General features: G+C 39.0%; 2 protein-coding genes across 6 annotated transcripts in view; one reads left to right on the forward strand and one right to left on the reverse strand.

Annotated features, from left to right (window-relative positions):
* The first annotated feature begins 3,724 nt into the window (after window positions 1–3,724).
* On the forward strand, window positions 3,725–11,748 carry rgmd (RGM domain family, member D). The gene is made up of 3 exons (XM_077608120.1): window positions 3,725–3,923; window positions 6,449–6,960; window positions 10,059–11,748. The coding sequence occupies exons 1-3, from the start codon at window positions 3,725–3,727 to the stop codon at window positions 10,752–10,754; spliced, it is 1,407 nt and encodes a 468-aa protein (XP_077464246.1). The 3' UTR covers window positions 10,755–11,748.
* Window positions 11,749–19,347: 7,599 nt separating this feature from the next.
* celf5a (cugbp, Elav-like family member 5a) overlaps window positions 19,348–24,716 on the reverse strand; it is a 198,517-nt gene continuing 193,148 nt past the window's right edge. For all 5 annotated transcript variants that reach the window (XM_077606462.1, XM_077606459.1, XM_077606461.1 and 2 more), the window contains exons 11-12: window positions 24,414–24,580; window positions 19,348–23,367 (exon numbers count right to left, since the gene is read on the reverse strand). In XM_077606462.1, coding sequence (XP_077462588.1) covers window positions 24,453–24,580 — 128 coding nt within the window. In that variant the 3' untranslated portion in view covers window positions 19,348–23,367; window positions 24,414–24,452. The remainder of the gene's footprint in view (window positions 23,368–24,413; window positions 24,581–24,716) is intronic.

Below are 24,716 nucleotides of genomic sequence, written 5' to 3' on the forward strand. Positions count from 1 at the left end.
TTTATTATTATTTCATAAACATATACAAAGACCTCCCTCCCAATCCGCAGTTGAGTAAATAAACACGCCAGCCGCTCTGTGAATAAATAAGGTACAAACACACTACAAGCACTGGTGCAGATACTGCGTGTAATGTAAGCACAGTTACACGTTATGACGGTCGTGAGCCGGCTGTGTTTTTCAGACCACAGCACATTGGGCCTAATAACAAAAACAAGCATCCCGGTATGGAGCTGGTCCCACAGTGTGAGGACCGTAATGAGGAACATGTGGAGCTGCCTAGACACAGAGTCAGAAGAAACCCAATCCTTCAACCCCCACTTCTACACCCCACCCACCCATTCTTCCACCCATCCCCCAATCCTTCTCGCTTCACTCCACATTCTCGCTTGCCTTAGTTTGAGAATCTTCTCTTGCAGCAAAATAATAATAATAATAATCAAATACCTGCAGTAAATATCACAACACTAAAATACATAGAGACAGCATTACTAAAAGTCACTTGCTTTGTTAGAGAAAGTGGTATTTTTTTTAGGCTTGCAACGGAATAGTCATCAGGAAATATGGCAAAAGAAAGAAGTCTTTCTCCTCATGTCAAGCCTGATTGGCGTTCCAGGACTTCCTTTCATGTGTTGAAGTCATCCTTACCGTCCACCTGGATCAATTAGCTCTTTTCTTTGCTGATTGTCAGTTTCACATTCATTATTAGTCTTCCAAGTTGCATTGATCTGCTCCATAATTTTAATTCCACTGCTCTAACATTTAACATCCCGAAAAGCCAATTAATATGAAATATTATAGTGTACTTGTCAGAATGAGGGAGTCAACAAACTACCCTGTCATCATTGAATAACTGCATCTGATGTCTTTATCTGATATTACGAATTTAGCCTGAAACAGTAGTGGTAAATATTCAAAGATTTATGTGTTGTCCTCTTCATATGATGTGTACTGTTGAATATTGTCAAAGCTTAGCATGTCTTATCTGTTGCAGTGAACTAACAATTGCAATATAAGCTATTCGTAAATTCCATATATGACATTCCACAGTCAGGTAGCTCTCTCCCCATTGTGCTTATCCTCACAAGGGTGGCGGGGGCGCTGGAGCCTATCCAAAGATAGGGGAATCATGTTGCATACTAAAGGTCCATTGTGTTTAATTAAAAAAAACTAATATAAAACAAAATATCCACCCTGTCCTTGACCACTCAGCCAAAAAGCTTACTTTTTTTTTTCTTTTAGCATGTAGAAAAATGCAATTTGATCATATTGACTATCCTGCTCTTTTAATCCTAAGGAAATTGTGGTCTGTCCTTTTAGGAAATGCCGTCAACTAGCTGGGAGGACGAACAACTTGGCAGGTGAGTGGTGGTGCAGCCCGCAAATATATATATAAATACTAGCCAGTTCTAAACAGTAAAAGGATGTACTAAATCATAATTTCGTTAACTACATTAGCTATATGTAAATGTTTAAGATCAATAAAGCTACATCAATGGGATTACACATTTTTAAATGGTAAAATGTAAAAAGACTACCACTTTTTGGGGGGGTGGTTGTTCTGATGCAAACATACTTTTACATAAACATAGTTTATCTTATATTGGTGGATTTAAATGTCAACGATCAGCCCATCAACTGAGCTAGGCCCCGAAATTAGCTGAACAAACAGAGTAAAACCAAGCTCTCCAGGGAGTAAACTTGGCACACTGGCTTCAGTATGACAAGCCTCCTTGTTGCTCGGAACAATCCAAATGTTCCACTTGGGTTGAGCTGTCTTCGTTTCCCCCCCTCCACTCTATATATCAGCCCCACATCAACATGGGCCCGTCAAGACCTTTCACAAGGCTGACAGGCCACCTGAATCACACAATTGTGTGGCGCGAGGGCCAGGCATGTGTACAGAAGACGCAGTGATCCAACAACTGTCTGGGTTCACTTCTCCTCTCTCATAAAGTCAGCAGGTCCAAATATTCCAGCTGCGGCAAAACAGCACATTAACTTTTAATCCAATTCAAGAGGAAAATAAAAATAAAAACAATTATGCAAATGTTGGGTTTTTCAAAACGCCAACATTTTATAAGGTACATTAAAATTCCTGCTTCACAGGGCTCAAATGGCCCACACCATATCCCAGGTGAGAGCTGAGGGCTTGAGTGGCCATGTCTTTGCAGATGGTCCGGCCTCATAACAGCTGTGCAAATGAAAAATGAAGTGTCGTTGAAGGAGTGAAAGAAAGAACGAGAGAGTTCTGGAAAGTTGGCTACAAAAGGGAAAGAGTAACTTATAAGTTGCTCGTGAAAAAAGTCATGGAAAAACTCATGCTGCTTACAAATCTGTAGTGAGAAAATCATTGACTTGAGTATTTTTTTCACAGCTTTATCTCCCCACAAAAGACAGATAGCATTCTGACTGTTGCATAAAACACACCCAAATAGTAATGAACCTAATAATGAATTTGGATAATGGGAGAAATTCACTCTTTGAAGACTAACCATTGTATATTATCTTGGCCATATATGCCTACCCAGTAAGCAAGCCATATTTCCAACACCATAAAACATTTTATGGGTGCAAAGTTAGATACGAAGTGTTAGTTTGCACCCACAACAATGTCACTGAAGCACCCTCAGTAGTGAGAAAACAACAGGTGATAGCCTTCAGGCCTGATGCTGAAAACACACAAACATTTGTCTTCAGTAGGAGGGAGGCAGTGCTAAAAAAAGACATATGCTCTGATTATCTCCTACTCAAAGTCTGAAGTTGAAATCAGTGAACATTTTTCAGGCAAATAAGTGTATCTATTACAAATAATATTGAAGTATTAAAGAGCGTACTAGTTCAAATGATAAAAAAAGATTGTGCATTAGGTTACAAAATTTACTTTTAACGCTACAAGAGTATATGTGAAATACAAAAGGATAAGTGTTAAGAATAAAAAATAACTGAATTTAAATCAAGAGAAAAAAATAGTGGTAGAAGACAAAGGTAACATTGTTCCGAAAATAAAGTAATAAAGTTGTATTATTACATGCCATTAAGTTACGGGACTAAGTCTCAGTGGGCACCAGCCCAAACACAGTTTCTTAAGTTTTAAAAATGACTCGTTTAACGAGAAGCATGGTAGAAAAGAAAATGAAGGAAAAAAGGTATACAATCAGTCCCAACACTACTGACCTTAAATTCACCTTATCTTCACTCTACAGACGAAAAAGTTGTACCCGATCATCTGTCGACCTAAAAATAAAGACATTTCACATTACAAGAACTCCACTTTGAAATTTTGCTGAACATAAACAATAATTTTGGTCCATATATATACACATATACACACTTTCTATAAAGAGTTAATTTTAATACCATTATTTTCGTTCGGGGGCTATTAATGGGTAATTATCACCAGCTACTTAAAAGCTTTCTGGTGGAATAATTACAGTTTTATGCAAATAATTACAGTGCATAGTGGATATGGAGAATTATTTTTCACTTGGATCAGATTATTTCATACACAACAGTCGTTTTAAGAATTAACTTTGGACAATTTTCGGACACGATGAGGACCCTCACATTACTACCATTACAATCTTCACCATTATCCCCCTTCTTCCAAAGTGAGTTAAAAAAGAAAAGTCCTCCATTGGCCAGCCATCCCCTCGGGGCCCCCCCAGTCTACGATCGAAACCCCTCCCCGCAGAACCGCCCTGAAGACAGGGGCCCCTTTTGAATGACAGCGCTTGGGGAGGAAGACGAATTTTGCTCTGATTTCCCCCGCAGCCGCAGCGTCCATGAGAAGCAGTCGAGGAACTCCATTCTAACTGAATGGATTGGCATGGGGAGAAGCGGACCTCAGATCACGGCTAAGCTGCAGCTTTTGGACTGTGTTACGCTGACGATGGTTGTCATTTCTCTGCTTTATCCACCAGGTAAGTGGCGGGTGCACCGGGGACCAAATCCGTGCTGCTCCCCTCCCAGCCCGGCGTGACGAGCGGCGGCGCTCCGCTTCGATCACTCGGACCAGGAGGGGGATCAAAAGTTTCAAAATGCCTTCTAACCCCTTTTTTGACGAATTTAAATGAACTCACGTTGATATTATACGCAATCGCTACAATAAATAATTCACGTTAAACAATTGCGTCGATGAAGTTAGTAAAACTAATGCCAACCGAGGGGACAAAGTACCCCTGCCCCTCACTTTGCTAGCAGCGTGAGTTAACGCGACTTTGAAAAAAACTGTTTTGAAATGATCCAAAAACAACCCAAACCATATTTAAACCACCCACCGTCTTTTCGTTTAGATTAATGCCGTCGATTTACTAAATAAATTTTAATAAGTGGGTTGGGGGCGATTAGCTGCTAGTAGCTAGCATCGCTCACGAGCGCCCGTCCGCAGGGTGGTAGAAAAAAAAACACCAAACTTTTACGTTTTTCAGGGAGAAAACGAGAGTAATTGGGACATAAAATGCATGGTTTGTTCACAAGTCACGAGGAGAACGTGTATACCCACCCTGTGGTCGAAGCAAGTCACACCGATGGTATGTCGGTGCTCAAGTTATTAACTTTATTAGCGACCATGAATGGATGGGTAGAGGGGGTTGGAGGCGAGAGGAGTCCACTGTTGAGCTCTTTGGCACGACACGAAAAAGCAAACCAATTGTGGGATAAACATGTTCATCCCCATCCTGAACCACAGTCGTAATGAATTAATTATTACTTCTGTTAGCATGATCAAAATGTGAAAAGTTGACTTTGTATCAGTCAAATTATTAAACTTCTCGGACTGGAGGATTACTAGTAGGAAAAGTTCTATATAAGTCCAAATGTCAAACTTCTAAAGTACATTTAAGTCTGTGTAGTGAGTTGTTTTGTGAAAAAATGAATTAAGGATACAGATGGAAAAAAATCATATATTCAGTGGCTTGTAAATTTATATTTTATCGGATTAGTGGTGTAGTGGTACAAGTGACAGGTTTCTGTTCAGCCAGCATGTTCAGTTATCACTTATAGTGTGAATGGTCATTTGTTTATCATGTGCTCTGAGATTGGACTGACGACCAATCCAGGGTGGATGTCAGATGGGATCTAATTAACCCACTGGGACTCCTTCATTAGTGCATAATGTAGAGGTGCAATGAATAAACTACTAACTGATGATAAAATTAGACAGCTATTTTGACAATCCAAATACTGTTTCAAGACTTTATTTAATACAACTTGATGAAATCTCCAAATTTCTCAACAGTTATCAATCTCAGAATTTCTGTGGACCTCCATGAAAGTTTAGGATCTTTGCAGTAAATCAAAATATAATGGCATATACAAATAAATGCATGTCACATTAACTGAATCTGAATATTATCTCATGAGAAAGATTAATTGATAATTAAATTAATTATTTCCTCCCTAATTATGTTTTGGTAAATACTGATCACAGTTGTTGCTCAGTGGAGACCTGAGGCTGTAGTTCCCCATTGTTGAAGTGTCGTCATTTTTGCCTTCCTTAGACAGCAAACGAGCCGAGACCGAATAAACACTCTCCGCTTGTTGTAGCCAAGTGGAGCATACCATTTTGCCTCCGTTGCTTGAAAGTACGATTCATTGCCCCCCGTTTCCACGCAATGAATACATTTTAAAAAAACGATTAATCGATAATCACACCAATCTCTTTGTACTTAACCCACACCACATTGTGACCACAGAAATGACAATATGGAGTGCTGAACATCTGCTTTTTTAAGTGGCTCGTCCCCATCTTGTACCCATCATATGACTTCAAACGAACTCCTGCTGGTCCTCACACTTGTTATCCTATTTGAAGCCTGTGTGGTCATTTGGGGAGATCAACCAAGGCTGGTGGTTTCTCATGGTGGTGATTGTTAAGGGGTGTCAATCAGGGCAGCCGAGGCTGGTTGGAATTCCAAGGAGGGATGTCAAATGCCTCTAGCTTGACCTCCTTCACTGCATCTCTGTACTATCAGGGCTAGTGTTGAAGTGTTGCAGCAGTGATGTGCATTAATCTTCTGTCACACTCCCTCCCCCACCAAACCCTCTCACTCGCACAAAGTCACACCTCTGTGGAAGGGAAGAGCCAAATATTCCCATCGACAGGAATGATACATTTTTCAAAGAAGTTAGGCATGATGTATTTGATTATGTGGTAGGCTGTCCTTGAATACCTCAGCCAACATTTCATGAACTTTCTTTCATTGCCAAACCATCAAACAAGACTCAAAAAGCCTTTCAACAAAAACATTGCAATTGCAACAATAACAACAACAACAATTATTTTCATTCCTCTCATTATCAAATGAAAATAGATAAATGTCCTACTTAAGAACATTAAGTAGCTGGTGCTGACCTCAATTAAGATTGTTTTGCCTTGGCAGAGGATAAAGATTAGGGCTTTCTGGTTGATATCTCTGATAGTCACGGTTCTGCTTTTGTTTTCCAGCCTTCTGTCAGCAGTGTCGCATCCAGCGCTGCAACGCTGAGTACGTGGCGTCTACCTCATCTTCTGGCAGCCTGCATGAGGACGCGGTGCCTGATGTGGACTACTGCATCGCATTACGATCCTATGCCCTGTGCACCCGTCGACAGGCCCGGAGCTGCCGAGGCGACCTGGTCTACCACTCGGCCGTCTTCCGCATCAAGGAGCTATTCTCTCAGCACAACTGCTCTAGCGATGGACCCACGTCCTCCGGCAAGGTTCCCAGCACAGCTCGGCCAGCCGTGTCGGAGCTGTGCAACTATGAGAACCGGGTGCTCGCCGCTGGTTCAGGCGGGCAGCAGAAAAAGTATGCCCACTGTGGATTATTCGGAGACCCGCACCTACGGACTTTCCGGGACGAGTTTCAGACGTGTAAAGTGGAAGGGGCGTGGCCTCTGATCGACAACCGCTTCCTGTCGGTCCAGGTGACCAACGTGCCGGTCGTCCTTGGCTCTAGCGCCACTGCGACGAGCAAGGTGAGGAAAACTGTTTTTGTCAATCGAAACTCCTCAAAGGGGTTTGAATTGAACGTAGTTGCCGCAAGATGGTGGCAAGACCCTAATTGAACTGATTTGACCCACTTCAGCATTCCGGTGACTCCAAAGCAATGCTTTATATTAGGCACGGCTTTGGTCTCGGCCAAGGGTGTCAGACTTGGGTTGGTTCGCGGGCCGCTTTAACGTCAACTTGATTTCACGTGGGCCGGACCATTTAAGATATAATATTTAGATTTTTTTTAAATAAATGGATTAAAAGAACTGGATTAAAAGCCCTGAATATTCAGTTTTTTATAGATCTAAAACAATGTTTATTTTAGCTTTTTTTAAAATATATTTTTAGATTTTACAAAATGATTTTTGAACTAAAAACACAGAAAAAAATTGATAAAAAATTACAATTATTGATTTAAAAGGGGGAAAATCAGGAATTTGATATACATCTATACTCTTCATTTTAATTTGATCCTAAAACAGAAAGTCGGCACTCATGATTTACTTTCCCGGGCCACACAAAATGATGCGGCGGGCCAGATTTGGCCCCCGGGCCGCCACTTTGACACATGTGGTCTAGGCCAACTTAGTCACTCTCAATTAACTGCAGTTTAAAGAGAGCGTCTTAAAGGCTACGTACACTATTATGGAAAGCTCAAAATCATTATGAAAAAAACTAGTTGGGGTGGCTAAAAAATATGGTATACAATAACTGATGTGTTGTATGACTAACTCCTGTAATTTAATTTGATCAATGCTAACAACTTTAGTTGCTGAACACAGGATACAGACAAAAGATCTATCAATTTACACATGTGTAGGGACACAAAAATGTGATGCGACATATGCATATAAATCAGGAGAAAACATCTTTTCTTTTTATGCATTTCTACTTTTTTGGGGAATCACCAGCAAATCATTGAAATCAAATGGAAGTGTGAGTTTCTTACCAGACTTAGGAACTCGCTTGGAGTCTATGTTGAAAGTGTTGCCTCGACATAAAGCACCAAAACATGTGAAGTTAATCGTCATTCCATGGTGCCTTTTGAGTCTGCCCGGCATTCCTGCAGTCTCGGAGCAGCCTCAGATCTACAAGGGGGGAGAAAGAAAGAAAGGAAAAAAGGGGTGAGGAGGGAGAGTCCTTCACCGGTGTTGAATCACTGACATGCTTGAGCGCTCTACCTTTAACACGCAGGTGGTCATATGGTAGTGATTAACGTTCACTCAAACATTCTCCTCCGCCGCTGCAATCTGGAATGTTTTTGTCACCCTTCTGGTCAAGCAATTAAGCCAGCGCTTTGTGTAAATATGGAACAATGTGAAAAATAATTGCAAAAAAGTGTCTTTCATGTTGCATTTGCAGTTGAACAAAACATTGTTGTATACCAAGCATTGTCATAACATTGAGATAGACGCAATTATGTTAATTTATGAAATAACATTCAAACCGTTTGAACTGTCGAAACGTTGGTAATGTATTTTTTTTGTGTTGTAAGTGGTAATAGAGCAAAGTTACTGTGCGGTCACTGTAGAATCAGTTAATTTTTAGAGCAACTGTGGTTTGTCTATCACAGTCAATAGCAGTCAAAAAGTGAGGAACACTAAAATGCCACAGTAAAATGGATGGCATGAAGCAGGGATACTTGGAAATTTGGCGACCTAAAAAAATGAACTCTTTTTGATCACAAATTTGGGGAAAAAAATGTAAACTCATTTACTGCGGAAATAGACGTCCAATCCATTTTCACTGGGAAGGATGGCTGTCCAAATAGATTGGACGTCTTTCGCAGTCAATGCCAGCCAAAGGCTTGATTTGGTTTAAACTATACTTTTAACCCCAATGCCCATGTGAACAAAAATCTTCCAAAAAATGTTTGTGTATGTTATTTTCGCCCACTTAGAAAGGTCCACTTATTGTCATAATTCTGTACTTTAAAAAGAGGCCCATGGCTTAAAATAGTACGCTTGTATCTCGTAACCTTACTGGAACTTTAAAGTGAGTGAAGGTGTGTATTTGCCAGTACCCACATTGCCCACATTGCACCTTTAGAGTTGGTTTCAACTTGCCAGACTTGAGACAGGAAATCATCCATCATCGTATTGTATCTCTTCCAAATGTGTAGACGTAAGCCAGGCGGGCGTTTTGTCAGGGACTTTTTGAGGAAGGGCCACTGTGGGAGCACTTGATTTGTTTATTTCGTTTTTAGAGCTCAGATGGAATACAAATCACTGTCAGCGTTTGTACAAAAGCTGGCAAAACACTCAGACTGGGGGTGGATGGAGAAAAGAATAGATGGTGGCTCATATAACATGCTGGTCTTTGTTTTTGGATGAAGACTTGGATTGTTTCACCCTAGAGAGCAAGTGCGAGTTACATGTTTGGTTTCCTGCTGCCCTCGAGTGGCCATTATAGTTATGGTCCAAATTTTGATTAGGGCAAGCATGGGAAACCAGATTTTTTTGCATCAAGATGCCAGGCCTTTCAAGGACAAGATGATAACAAAATGATGCAATAGCGATAATTTGAATGTTTTATATGTTTAGATGTCAACAGGACCACAGCATAAAGATGTCAACATTGTTTGGATTATGCTCTTTTGCAGACTTTTAAGTGTTTTTAACATGATCTAACACTCTTTTTGCTAATTAGTCATTTTATTATTCCTGATCTTGTTCATCTCAAAATGAGAAAAACTAGTTATAAGATATTTATTGGGATATTTTATTTTTGAGGCTAGCCATATTTTCTTTTTTCCACAAAACCTTGACAAGCTACTTGTTCCTGATATGCATTTTTTAATTGACTCATTCACTATCAGTGATGGCAATAGATCTATTTGCAGTTTGAATAGAATGGATTTCTATTTTTCACTATTGTCGTCAGTGACACCGAAACATGACAAATTACTGCTCGCACTTCTAATCTGTGACTTTGATTGTGTTTGGGTTGAAAAGGAAAAGGCACATCTGGTAAACTACATAAACAGCATGCTGAATTTGGAGGTTTTCCTTGAATGTTTTTGTTTTTTCTTGTAATACATTTCTGCAAATCATTTAAGTACTTTTTGTTTCTTTTTTTCTAGATCACAGTTATCTTCAAGTCCTACCAAGGCTGCACGGACCAGAAAGTCTACCAGGCCACTACGGACGACTTGCCGTTAGCCTTTCAGGACGGCTCTCGCAGCGGCGGAGAGAGCGGCAGCCTGACCATCACGGAACGGGGGGGTTCCGGAGCGAGCCGGCAGGTGAAGATCCAGGCGCGCTATATCGGCACGTCCATTATCGTGCGCCGCGTAGGCAGCTACCTGACCTTCGCCATCCGCATGCCCGAGGACGCACTGGACTTTTCCGAGGACGCCGGCGGCCTGCAGCTATGCCTGCACGGTTGTCCGCGCAACGAGCTCATCAAGGAGCACACACTAGGCAGACAGAGCCAGCAGCACCGGCGGCCAGGTGCCGCCACCGAGCTGGGTCCGCTGCGGCCCCCTCACCAGGTCTACACGGTGGAGCGAGCCACAGCCAAGTGTCGAGAGACCCTGCAGGTAGAGGACGTTTACTTCCAGTCCTGCGTCTTTGACTTGCTGACAACAGGAGACCCCGAGTTCTCCATGGCGGCGTACGGCGCCTTGGAAGATTTGAAGGCGCTCCCGCCCAGCAAACTCAAGCAGAACTCCCCGAGGAGTCCGCGTCTTTACAACCGGGGGGCGTCACAGACAGTTGCAGGCGAAAACACAGCTTCTGTTCTCACGCTCATACTCCTCGTTGTGCTGCTTTTGTAAAAAAAATCAATATATAATGTTATGTAAAAGACATGTGAAAGTATCATCAGCTTCAGGAAAGAGTGATAAGCGCCAATGCAATGTTTTTGAATTGTAGCTTTTGAAGGATTGCAAACATAACAAAAAACACCTTCATGTGGCTTTTTGATTTGTTTCCATTCTAAATACAGTGGTACCTCGAGATATGAGCTTAATTCGTTCCGGGACTGAGCTCATATGTCGATATTCTCGCAACTCGAACGAAATTTTCCAATTGAAATGAACTAAAAACGACTTTTTGCACGGCAACACGCTCGTTTCATAACATAAACAAATTTAAATGAACTTGGATTACGATGCAGACACTCAAAAATATGTTTAGGGTTAGTTTGGCTTTCTCGTATCTCGAAATTTTGTCTCGTATCTCGCGATAATTATTTGGTCAAAATTTTACTCGTACCTCGAATTGCTCGTGTCGGGGTGCTCGTATGTCGAGGTACCACTGTATTGTAAATCGGGTTTAATTTTTGTAAAAATGAAAATGGTACTCCTCCATAAATACATACATAATATGCTTCACCGTGCAGTGTTTCCAGTCAGATCACAACATTTTACAGTATCAACAGCATGTTTTGTGTATTTAAATGTTACTAGTTCACAACATGGCATGCTAAATACACAAGCTCCAACAACTTTATGTAAAAACTACCTATCCACTCACGGTACAGTGTACAATAATAGACGTTCCTACATGTAATCCATTTGGTCATTCTATAAAACTCTCCCTCTTCAAGCTGTTTGACTTCCACTGTTAAAGGTTAAGAAAAAAAATCTTTATATAATAATATATTAAAGACTTGTGTATATATGTTTTATATTGTGTACATTTGCTGTTGTAAAGTTGTTTGAATTGTCATATAGTTTGTTGTGTATGTAGCCTATTTTAGGAAATAAGCTAATGTGTTGTGCCCTACCCTATGTAATTTTCCATATTAAAGTTTTGGACACTCCTTAATCGTTGTTTGTGCGTTTTAAACTTTTATAGGCTCAGTGAAAGAGGAAGGCGTGAGTCAGTCACATACATTTTTACAGTGAGCCATACTGAGTGGGTGGTCCTATTTCATCCTTATTTCTTCCAGGGGGAGCATGAACCAGCATTTAGGATAAAAAAACAGATGGCAGTGTGTGGGTCAAGACTTTTTTATACACCATTTAATATGGGAAATCCTTCTTGGAAATACCATTGCAGTCCTTATTCAGCCCTGATGGGGTCCTCAGTCCATAAGACCTGAAACCTTCAAGGTGAATCTTGGACGACTTTGCCAGAACTTTGACATGTATAAGTCTTGATAGTGTGTGTAAGTATTGAATGTTATGTTTTTTCTTTGGTATAAATTAAAATGTTTTAACACATTTTTATTTCCAACCTCATGTTAGCTTGATTTTTGAATGCATCAATGTCTCCAATGCTGGAAAGTCAATTTTCAAACCGTCAAACACAAGATGAACACTGAAATGTCATGGCAGCACATGTGTAGATGTAATATGAAAAGCCAATTTCATAAAATATAATGAGGAAATAAACAATTAAAATATCTGTCATTTAAGATATTAAAATACTTGGAAAAAATGTATAGATTTCCAAACACTTATCTGATGCACTCTTTGTCATCAAGTCAATTAATGTAATATTTGTGGGTTACATATGGTGTCAGCAGATAGTTTATAATATTTTTTTTAAATTTACTATTAGTCAAAATTGTGGTCAAAGTATTGCCTGGGTGGCTAAAACATGTCTCATAAAAAGTGAAAGCAAATTCTATTGATTTAATCTTTATCCAAATATTGTATAGTTACTTACATCAAAATGTTATCCTGATTTCTTTTGCTGATTCTCCATCCTCATTCTTCAGGCACGTAAAATTGATGTGGGATCTTGTTCCAATCTGTTTTGCTTGCACAAAATCAATGAAACAGTTGTATTCATTTCATTCACAAATCCTGAAAATGAAAGGCAAATTTAGATAGGTTCAACAGTCTTATTCAACGCTTGGGGTCCTGTAAGATACATTTAACTATTAATGCAAAATACTAGAATTAAAAAAACAAAAAACAAATCTGTTTTTTTCAATGCCTCAGCAGTCATTAGCTATATATATATATATATATATATATATATATATATATATATATATATATATATATATATACATATATACATATACTTCTAATGCTGCGATCACACTGCAGAAAAGACAGATTTTGACGTTTTAGCGGTTCATACAATGATTTATACATTTTATATATATATATATATAAAATATATATATATATAAAAAAAAAAAGATCACACTGCAGAAAAGACAGATTTTGACGTTTTAGCGGTTCATACAATGATTTATACATTTTATATATATATATATATAAAATCTGGTAAACTACATAAACAGAACGCTGAATTTGGAGGTTTTCCTTGAATGTTTTTGTTTTTTCTTGTAATAAATTTCTGCAAATAATTCAAGTACTTTTTGTTTCTTTTTTTTCTAGATCGGATAGGTTCAACAGAACTGTCTGCAGAAAAGACAGATTTTGACGTTTTAGCGGTTCATACAATGATTTATACATTTTATATATATATATATAAAATGTATAAATCATTGTATGAACCGCTAAAACGTCAAAATCTGTCTTTTCTGCAGTGTGATCTCAGCATTAGAAGTATTGAATTCATGGTATGTTGCACCCTTAGGAACGTAAGACTGCTCACATTAACAATTAATGTGTTCTAATTAGCGAGACATGGACAGAGTGTATTTAAATTGTCAGCTGAGAGCAACACAATTTGTCACATACGCCATCAAATTCAATCCCCTCACGTCCCGCTTAGACTTAGGAAGCCAGGATTTGGAACATGACGTCGCTGACGTGTGTCACCACACTTCATTAAAGGGCCTCGCAGTGTTATTCTGAAGAGGATGCAGCAGGTGACTGGATGGATGTGCGCCTGCCGCTTAAATTCTGGCTTTCTGGTGTCAGCCATGGTTTCGTTACAGGGGGATGGGGGGTAAAAAGAGTCAGATGCTATTTTTAAAAATGCTGCAGGCCTCGTCTTGATTCATGTCATGTGTTGAGGTGACAGGCAGCGCCACTACAATGCTATCATAAGCCCACAAAAACCTTTTTCTCTGCAGCAAATAGTTGAAAGTTTTCCCCGGGTTCATATGAGGTTGTTCAATTTCATTGTTTAACCTCCTAAGACCTAGACTCTTGCAAGGCATGCATTTTTATTTCCTCTTTGATATTTAGGCTAATTGGGACCTGAGTGTAAAAACGAAGAATTACCTTTTTACATAATGTAGTTTCTGATAAAAATGATGTCCACATAAGCGGACGCCATCCCGTTGTAGTCCAAAATTTAACATTATAGTCTTTGACAGCCAAAAATTTGATGTCCTCACATGTGGACGCCAGGTCATAGGAGGTTAAAAATATAAATCCCTGCATGTGTTAAAAATGAATGAATGACTGTCCTCACCTAAATGTTCCAGATTATCTCACAAATGGAGTTATCATGCAACGATAATACATATAACCCTAAAAACTATTCAAAGCTACTTATCCCTTTGTGAAAACGCAATTGCCTACCATTTCTTAGAGTTGATTAATTAGTTTGTGATGGGAACTTTAGATTTAGTGGAACAGTTTTGCAAAGAATTTAATTAATCAGACACGAATTACGCCAAATCTTCCTTTTTGATATTTCACCATGTTCTACCATGTTTGTCATCCCATTGAAAATATACCCTGGGCCGTCCTGTTTTGTGCAATAAAAACTATGAAGGACTTCCACATATAATGCCCACCTACCGTCTTGACTTTCCCCCGTAAACAAGGACAATTACCATGCTAATGAGGTGAGGAAAAAGTGTGTGATGCTTGATTGATATTCTCAATGGGGAAATTAATTTGATATTAATAGAGCACTTGGCAAGATAAATAGATAATGGCGTGTGAGTCTTCTCCTTGATTGATACTAGATAGATTGATGGCTGCCTTAATGCACAGCACTCTTTCATCATAAAACTATGTGTAGTAATTGGGGGGAAATTAAGATTTTTTTTAATTGATTGACTCAGATAGTACGTAAAAGCAAGCAACCCAATATGCGGACATTATTTGAAATCTCAAGTAAATGTCGGAATGAGTTTCTATTTTCTAAGGTTCAATATGTTGATTATCACTCGGCTATAGTTATTTAAAGAAAATAAATAAATTACAAAAGCATTATTTGAAATGAAATCAAGCAAAAATAATGTTTAGATTATGAGAAACAAAGGGTTCATTTATACTCACGCAACAAATATTAACTCAAATTCTACTGAAAATTGTTATTTTCATCTTGACAGTGTAATTCAAACCTTAGCTATCAGGGTTGATTTTAAACACTGTCCTTCTCACACAGCTGTACTGGAGTCATCATTGTATTCGCCAATCAGTCAGCTCCTCTCGTCCCCTTTAAATGAGACACACGTGTCACATGGAGACAACTCCTTTTAATTTTAAAGTTACTAGTACAGTTCAGGCGGCACAATCGTCGAGCCGTTAGCATGACTGACCTTCCTGTGTGGAGTTTGCATGTTGTACCCGGGCCTGTGTGGGATTTCTCCGGGTACTACGATTTTGGGTACCACATCCCAAAAGCATACATGGTAGGCTGGTTGTATAGTCCTTAGGTTTGACTGTGAGTGGTTGTTAGTCTCTTTGCGACCTGCGATCGGCCGGCAACCAGTTCAGGGTGTCTGACGCCAACTGCCCAAAGTTGGTCGGGATAGGCCCCGACACCCCCGTGACCCTTGTGAGGATGAGCTGTACAGAAAATGAATGAAAAGTACAGTTCATAAAGGGATCATTCTCTTTTGGAAATGATGGTGATGGACTTTAGTATCAACACCGCGAAAGGCACGCTGTATCAAAACGAGCTGGAGCATGGAGGTTAAATGGTCATGGGAAGTTGGTCAGCCGCTTGTAAACTCATTTGGCTGTCCACGTGCGATTGTGTTTGGGCCCCCGCACCACCACCAGTAAATGATCACCTTCTGTCGCTCATGCGGCTCTCGATAACAGCAGCAAGAACCTCATAACCTTCTCGCCCAAACATCCTGCCTAATGATGCACTGATTGTTGCACTTGGCAAATGACGTTTAACTTATGTACCTAGTTACATGGGTCACCGCTGCAGAACAAAATGAGAACGTACTCATTTTTCAGGCCTTTCTGGGTTATGTGTGTGCGTAGGCAGCTCCACTTCCAGCTATCTCCCGTCACAAGCTCCATCATACCTGAGCAACTCGATGCGTCTGGCCAATAATGAAAGTGACAGGCAGCAAGTGGACATATCTCACCCAATGGCTCACACCACAACGTGCCTGCTGACCTACATATCAAATAAAGCGCTCCTTGGCAACTGTGACAGGGGGGGAGAGAGTTGGGGAGGGGTGGTGGTAGGGGGGGTTGTGATTGATTGAGATTGGTCGTTTTATATTAGTAATCACGCAGCAACCCCTAGAGTTCAACACCTAATGCTGTATAAACTGAAGCACATTTGCTGTGTATCGCAATATGGATGATGGCACTCTAAGGTTTGACCTCTGCCAAGGCCAAACATTGGATCAGCACCAAAGTGTGTACTTAAATGACAATTTGGAACAAATTAAGGACAATGATGAAATATTGTGCGACAGGAGCAAAAGTAACTTCTGACTATCCAACTTCATAGCACATGCTTCAACTTTTGGTGGGGGGGATTTGGGGATTTTGTTTTCACATGCAAATATTGAGTGTTAAAAAAAGGATTAAGAACATACAAATATAGAGATAGTTAGTAAAATTACATAAAATGTCTATAAAAAAAGTAGTTAAAAATAGTGTAGACACCTACTCGAATTTATAGGTATATATTTTATGATCCTAATAATTAATTTGTTTTTATTATATTTTCAATGTCAGGAAAATAATGACATTTCAACATTACATAACGTTTGTATCTATATTAAACAAATTTAAAAAAAATAAGAGAAAAATTATACAATTTGAATTTAAGTCAAGTTTACATTTAAATGAAGGAAAACGACAAAACAACAAAGAAAAGTTAAATTGGTAAAAAAGCCGAAGGCATGATATAGTCCTGTTAATGACAAAAAAATGAACAGATAAAATGTGGAGGGAAAAAAAAGAATAAAACAAAACAAATTTACATAAATAACCAGACTAGGCTCCTTTATAGCATGTGCTGAGGCATGTTTTTGGCGTAATGCTAACAAACGGTGAGGATAACGTAACCTCTTTTGTGGTGAGATAAACATCTGGCTGTATTAGTCTTTTATTTGTATTTATATAAGTCACAAAACTTTTAACAACCTTTCCCCTGGAAGCGCTCGGAAATTAAGCATCTGCATAATAAATCGCGGCTAAGTTACGACAATTTGCCATTCCCTCCCTCAACAAAGGCAACATTATACACTAATTTATGATCTCCCCAGACGAGGGGCTGCGCAAAAGCCGTGAAGATAAGAGTTTATCAGGAGGGGATTGATTTTCATTAAGTGATTGTAATAAAGATGAACTACCTCATGTGCACGCTGACCATGAGCCACACTTTGTTGTAATTGGGACAATTTATTTCACGAGCCACTTGCGCTTCGTTGTGTACTTTTTTGGCCTACCAATCATCAGTAAAAAAATAGATTATTAGCTTAAGAGTGCAATGACAACAGTATTTCAATAAACAGAATTGATGAGTTTAAACAATGATAGAAAATAGTTTTCATAATTTTCAAGGTGCTGTACTATGACTTGGCGCCCCTAAAGTTGACCTCTTAACGGGTCCTATTTGTGTAACGGGGCCCCCTGTCCTCACAAAATGGAATCGTACACAGACACTCACACCATTCAAAACAACACACAAAAACTCCTGTTTATTATTTTTTTGAATTTATTGTAAAATTGGAAAAAAAAGGAGAGAAAGAGAGGAAAAAGCCCCTAGAAGCATTTCCTTATTTTTTTCCATACACGTCTTTATCTTACCTTGGCAAATTAAATTCTTTTTCAAATAAATAAATAAATAAAAAGGTTACATACTTGATTGATAATTAAATATAAAATCATTAATCATCATTCATTTAATATGAAGTCATCTAAGCAGCAAGTCTTAAGAAATTTCAGCAAGGGCAAGGGGGAATGTTTGTTTGGTATCTCAGGCTAATAATGATAATCATAGTCATAATAATACATAACACGTGTTTTTTTTCAATATTTTTACCCCTTGAATATAGCATACTGTATATATAAAAAAAGATACTGCTTTTCCCTGTCAGTTGATCCATGCTGTACTGACATTGCCACAAAAAGAGGTGGCCTTTAATTGCTAAAAATAAATAAATAAATTAAATAAAAAAATAAATAAAACGAAAATGTACAACCTGTAAACAGCGTTTGCCCTTCCACATTTACGGAATAGTACCGAGTTGCCTCTGTTTTCCCCTGTAGGTCGGTAGAATGTACTCAACATACTTTCTTATCCTATTTTTTTTGCTTTGTGCTGAAAAACCGGAATATTCCTATATTTAGAGAGCAAACCCATTATACAGTACCCTTCTACCCACCCCTCCCCCATTAATAACACTCATCTATACTGTAAGTACCCCACCCGACAAAGAAAGGTCCTGTGCTGATTTTCCATAATATACAGATTCTCATATTTATAATAATACCTCCCTTAGCATTCAAAACCATATTGTTATAGAAGTCATACCACTAGATGTAATTTTAAACCCACCCAGCCTGGTGTTTGAGCATGCTCGGAGATTGAAAGGGCACAATGGTAGGATGAAGTGCGGTATGAAGGAATGACGAAATGCAGAAGCATGGTGAGATAATGATGAAGCGATTCGGAGTTTGGGAGGAAAACGCAGCAATGGGAGCCGAGTTATTGCTAAAATAAATTTCTGTCAGGAGTGAACGCTTGTGAATCTCTTCATGATAGGACGTTTGGTCAACATTTGACCTTGCGTAGTTGAGTTATGACAGTTGGGCCATCAAATCATGCTGCCGTAATATACCAATGCGCAATGATGAAAATTTCTGTTTGGCAATTTTATGTCTAGTGTAACTTCAAATTGAGGATTAATGCACTTTGTGAGGCAAAAAAAATCTCAAATGATACTTCCTCACTGAAATTCACCTGTTCCAGCTTTCTACATATCAACAGCAGGGTTTTTAAATGAGAGAATATTACACTTCATTGTAATAACTAATTTTGTCAATGTTAACATTTTACAGCATTAACATGCAGATTTAATGTTAAAAGTCTTAACCTAAATAGCAACCTTTACTGTATCTTCACTGTCTACATTTTTGACGGCGCAAATTTACACACAGTTGTAAGTATAAACAGAATGCTGTCAAAGTTAAAGGTTTACTTTAGTCTACAGAGTTAAATATTTAACTTTAGAAGCACTAATAATTCCCTTACAGAAACCTACACGATGTTGCTTTTGCCCTCCAGTGTGTTCATGTGTTTCCATCAAATTTTGTCTGCCCCCCCCAGCCCCCGTGCTCACCCTACTCATTACATTTCAGCCACACACAGCTGGAGTCTTTAATTTGCATTAGCCGAGCTGTTGTGAAGGCCAAATTTAATTTGATTTGAATAATTCACACTACTCTATGGTAGAAAATCCCATAAGGATTTTTTAAGGCCTTATATGGCCTTAGAAAACATCAAGGTCATCTTTCAAAGCTCCAATTGGCAGTAGTACCTGCAACAGTAATGGTAACCGACGAAAGAAATTAAAAAAATGTAAATTTTAAAAATATTGGAAAAAAACGGCAATATTCCCCATTTTGAGAGGAGCAACAAGTGTGTATTTTTTTGGTGGAAAAGCTCACACATTATTTACTTATGACTGTATTTAAAGGTCCAAATGAAAGAAATAACCCCCAATTACAAAAACCAACACATTTGTAACCCTCAAAAATGGAAAATGGCAACGACTTTTATCGCATAATTTTTTTAAACATATTTTTCCTATCCCCAAAAGATTTAAGATTAGCACCCATTCATTTACACATTCACACACCTATGGTGCTGCTGCCAAACAAGGCAATGCCAACCCACTGGAATCACATTAGGGTGCCTTGCCCAGCGGTACTTCAACAGTGAGCAGTCATAGCCTAGAATTGAACCACCCACTCTTCGGTCCTGAGCCACGGCCGCCCCACACGAAATTAAAAGTACAAAAAGAGGGCACCAATTAGAAAAGGCAAGCTGCTTTAAAGAGATACCAAAGTGTTTAAACAAACACTTGATTAAAAAACAAACTGCTAATTAAAAGCCCATACTGTGTCGGAAGTTCAATCTTTGCACATCTTGGCTACGAGGTGACGCCCGTTTAGATATACGGCGGCCGTGCGTGACCACCGCTTAATGGTAAGCGCTCGTTTTGTCTGCAGCAGCTGTTGTCTGATCCACCTACAGGCCTGCCGCTGTCTAATTGATGGATCATTTTGCTCTTAATTTGACCTCCTAAGACTGCTAATGCCCGACTGTGTACGAGTTCTCGTAGCGCCATTATTCCTTCTGCGGACAGAATACAGCTGCTCTTTATGCGTGTTGTGATCGAACTATACAGGGGTGCCGCCTTAAGACAGTCTATAATTGGAGCCCATCAACACTTTATAGTAGGCTTGCTCAAAGTAGTCATTTGTTTGCTTTTTTCCTATTACAATATATCTGATCAGTAATCTATTTACCCCTAATCAAGGTAGACCGCAATGAATCTGTCACTATTTTTTGATGAGAGCACTTTTATTAGCCTTTCTAGTCTTACATGGCTCAAACATACGTTGGAGGAATTTGTATTACTGTACAATGGTCACTTGAGAAACAACGGTCTTGATTTGCGAGTTTTTGAGATATACATATGTGTACTACATATTTATATCTCGAAAACTCGCAAATCACACCCCTAATATTAGATGGAAACAGCATCATAACATCCAGCCAGCATCTATTCACACTTTTTTCTTCGCTTTGAGAAGCTGGTGGCAGTAATGCACCACTAAGTTTGCCAATTCCCAATACACACCATAGAAGAAGAGCAAGGTAAAGTCGTGTTTTGTGCTCACATTTCTTCTGTGCTTGTATGTTATGTGGATGGCAAATCCTATTTTTCTAAACATGACAATATTGTTGAGTGCAATATTTCTTTGAATTTTTTTTTAAACTAATGAGTGTTTTCAGCTGGACGACATTTATATTGATTTCATTGAGGAAACAATTTGAGATATGAGCCTCATCTCCTGAAAAGCTGCAGCCGAGACTCGAAGCTCAAGAACTCTGAAGCAGACTGGCAAAAACTTGGGTAACAATGTGCCCATAATAAGAGATGATTAAATCCTGTTATTTTAAGCATGAACACTTTTTGTGATTTCTTTTTGGTACTACACTGTGAGATTGTTCTTGGCTTAATAAAGGTAAGCCCCATCCAAGTGATGAAACTTGGTACTTTCTTCCAAATAATTTCTGTCACTCCTTTCCAAAACCATCCACTGACAAGCCCGATTAGTGAATTGGAGGCATATAACACTATACGTGACAGATAAGAAAACAGCAAAATGTGCACTCCAGGAAGCCAAATTCATAATTGATGGCACATATTTCACCCCCCTCTCCATCGAATCAATATTGCCATCATCCTAATTATGCAGCTTTGGGAACTGATGGCTCCTATTAGAGAGAGATATGCTGGCACCCGAAGGCGAGGCGACAGGGGAGGACGCTCTCCCTGCCGCGAGCAGCTGGAGAGCCTTGGCAGCGGGAGAGGGCGCGACCCGTGGAGGCGCTGCCTTGGCACCACGCTGGCCGTGATGTTTACAATCGCTGTCAGGCTCATTTGTATATTTTATGAAGCCGTTACAGACACTGTGCTGTTTTAGTGCAGTGCATGCGAGGCTCGTCCGGATGGCTCTGTTAGCATGGCGCTTTATGGCCAGATTAGCTGGAATATCGAGGTTTAAATCATACATTAAAAGGAAGACGAAAAGGGGTGGGGGGTGGAATTAAGATGATGAAGGTTGGCCACCATATTGGTCTGGGGAAACACAAAAGTAGAAATTCTGCGTGTTATGTGAGTGATAGTTTTGTGTCACCGGATTTGAGTGTTTTGTTTCAAAAGAAATTAATTGGCTAGTTGGAAAATTCATCTTTTTTTGAAGGAATAAAGGCAGGGGAAAAAAAATCTAGATTTTTTTTCTCGATTTCAAGGTGCAGTACAAGTAGGAATAGTACATGGATTATTTCTTGCGGAATAATATCGTCCAATTGTATTTGAGTAAATTTTAGAGAATTTTTTTCTCATTTTAAAACGTTTGAACAAAGTGTCAGGTTTTGGAAGTAATGGCTCTTATTTATGTGCAATGTGTTTTAATGCAATCATTCTTGACGTAAAGTTGTTTTGATTCTTACAATATTTGAATGGGTCGACTGTCCGAACAGCACAATTTTATGTGAGCTACTAGGCCGTTGTATTTAAATGTCTGTCATTATACTACTGCTCTTTTGTGCAAATTGTTTAAGAACCAGTTTTTTTTGTTTGCTGTGCTGTTTTCCGGAAGCTAAAGGATTTTGAAAACAGAAGTTTCGTACAGATTTGCAAATTCCCCCGAGACCAATATGGCGGCTGATATATAATGTCAATTTTTCCTGTGATGAGATGGAATGATGAAGCGGAAAATGTGCCCGTAACAATATCCATCCCAAAATTCTACGTCACTAAAATACTATAGCTTCTTTTTTTCCTTTTTTTCACATTTTCTTTAAATATTTTCAAACCCAGTGAAAAAACCCTTCCCTCTTGTTCCCCTTTCTTTCAACCTGGAGGTCATTTTTCTCCGTAATGTCATTAGTTGTACTGTAGTCTCATGAAGGAATACTATGCGTTACTATTTCAGAACAATACAAATGCGTTTGGTCCTTTGGTCCCTTTTTGGGCTGAAAGATTCTCAGTTGTACTGTCGCTAAGAGAAACCCCGGTGAGCTCCTCCAGGGCCGGTGGCGCTGCGCTTGCTGCGAGACGACACGAGAAATAGAGGGAGAAGAAGAAAGAGGCTCGTTCTGCCTCCCAACTTGGCCTTTTGTGAACCCTCATTTGTCCAAGGAGCAGTTAAAAGCCACAAGCGCATCTCTCATTTATATATATGTGTATAGAATATGTATATAGAAATCTATTTGTCGTTGCTGCTTTTTCCTGTTTGTTAGTTTGTTGCTTCGTTAACAATTCAAGTCTCAACAAGAAAAAAAAGTTCTGTTGATGGAGTCTTTTTGTTTCATTTTCCCCTGTTTTTTTTCTTCCTTTCTTTTCTCGCACTGTGCCATCTGTTAGCGTTCCCCCGGCGACGCATCTCCTCGTCTCGCACCGCTGCAATTTACGTCTTCATAAGTAAATGCTGATATGTTTTCCCCCCCAAAAAAATCCTTACATGTTGATATTTTTTCTTAAAAAGATATTTCGCTTTCCGAGGGGAAAAAAAAGAAGAGATAAGCCCCTCCGAAATAGCTTCACGTGTCGTCTAAAACCTGAAAAAAAAAGAGCAGAGTTTTCAGCTCGCATGTCTCGTCAATTTCTTCAGCTTTGAAGGCTTATTACATCAGTGCACTGGTCTGTAGAGTGCTAACCCATGTTAAAACACCAATTGATCTTTGTCAATCACCACCATGGCGGAATGGCTCATAATTAATAAGCCGCTTGGCTGTTCTGCTTTCAAAATGAGGGGAAAAACTGTACCAAAATAGATTCAGAATTGGCAGCCATGTTTGGAATAATTTTAGACTTGCATGAAAATTCACTAGGCACAGCATTAGGTAGACCTGCACAGTCAAATCAATCTTTTTGAGATGTCTACATACAAATGTTAGGATTTGAATAAATGCATTTCACAACTTTTTACAATTCTAATGAAACATTTTATAGTCTTTTTGAACATGTGTGCACATGCTATTATACCAGGGAATATGGTTACTTTCAAACTCATCTCAAATGGACTCCACATACATCAGTCACCATTAAAATGGAAATTTGAATTACCCAATTCGTTTGCTGTTCAATGGGATTTTGAGAGCATTTATGGGGCATTTCATATGAACACTGACAGGTTCACTATTCAAATTCGCCCTAACATGGGTTTTTCTAAACACTGATGTTTTCTCAAGCACTATCTAGTGTATAATTACTGGCTTCATTTATCAACAGAAAATTGCACTCAAAACAACACTGGAACGGAAAAAGGTATATATAATGGAATATCAACTGACTTCTTTAAATAAATTCTTAGCATTTCTAAGGAGTTTGAAAATAATGTTTTGAAACCAGTGCAATCAAAGCTATTCGTTAAAAAACTCACTTAATTTAATTGACATGATAAAATGTTGTATTCGTATGTACTTTTCTAGAAGAGGCTATATTTCCTGATTTCAATCAGCCTCATGACTAAAAATGTACACGTTTACAGTAACTTTAAAGAAATGGTTGATTTTGTGATCAAGCGCAGACGTCTGTCCTCAGTAGTCAAGACAAAAAGGCAAAATAAATATTTTCTGAGGTGTTCCTAATGAAAGTGTCGTACCTGTGCTGCTGCTGCGGTGAATACTAAAGGTAGGCTGTGTCAGTAAGGGCGGCTGGCATCCTTCGGTCTCTTTAGCTGAACTTTCAACCTTTTCATGCCAATCTGAAAGCCGTTCATGGCCTGAATAGCTGCTTGTGCGCTAGCGGGGTTGTCAAAGCTCACAAAGCCTGGAAAAAAAGGAGAAGAAGCTGTCAATTGTACAATTATATCTTTTGTTCCTTTAATTTCTAATCTATACATGCTAAAGTTTGCATCAATTTGAATTACATATACATACACAAAAAATTAAATAAAATGTAAGTA

Source organism: Stigmatopora argus, chromosome 8, assembly GCF_051989625.1.
Source record: "Stigmatopora argus isolate UIUO_Sarg chromosome 8, RoL_Sarg_1.0, whole genome shotgun sequence".
Taxonomy (NCBI): domain Eukaryota; kingdom Metazoa; phylum Chordata; class Actinopteri; order Syngnathiformes; family Syngnathidae; genus Stigmatopora; species Stigmatopora argus.

Bases quoted from the DNA above. Each gene is read 5' to 3' on its own strand.
- rgmd (XM_077608120.1), top strand. From the start codon at position 3,725: ATGACAGCGCTTGGGGAGGAAGACGAATTTTGCTCTGATTTCCCCCGC. The intron at 3,924-6,448 runs GTAAGTGGCGGG...TTTGTTTTCCAG, and splicing joins TTCTCTGCTTTATCCACCAG to CCTTCTGTCAGCAGTGTCGC. The intron at 6,961-10,058 runs GTGAGGAAAACT...CTTTTTTTCTAG, and splicing joins GCGCCACTGCGACGAGCAAG to ATCACAGTTATCTTCAAGTC.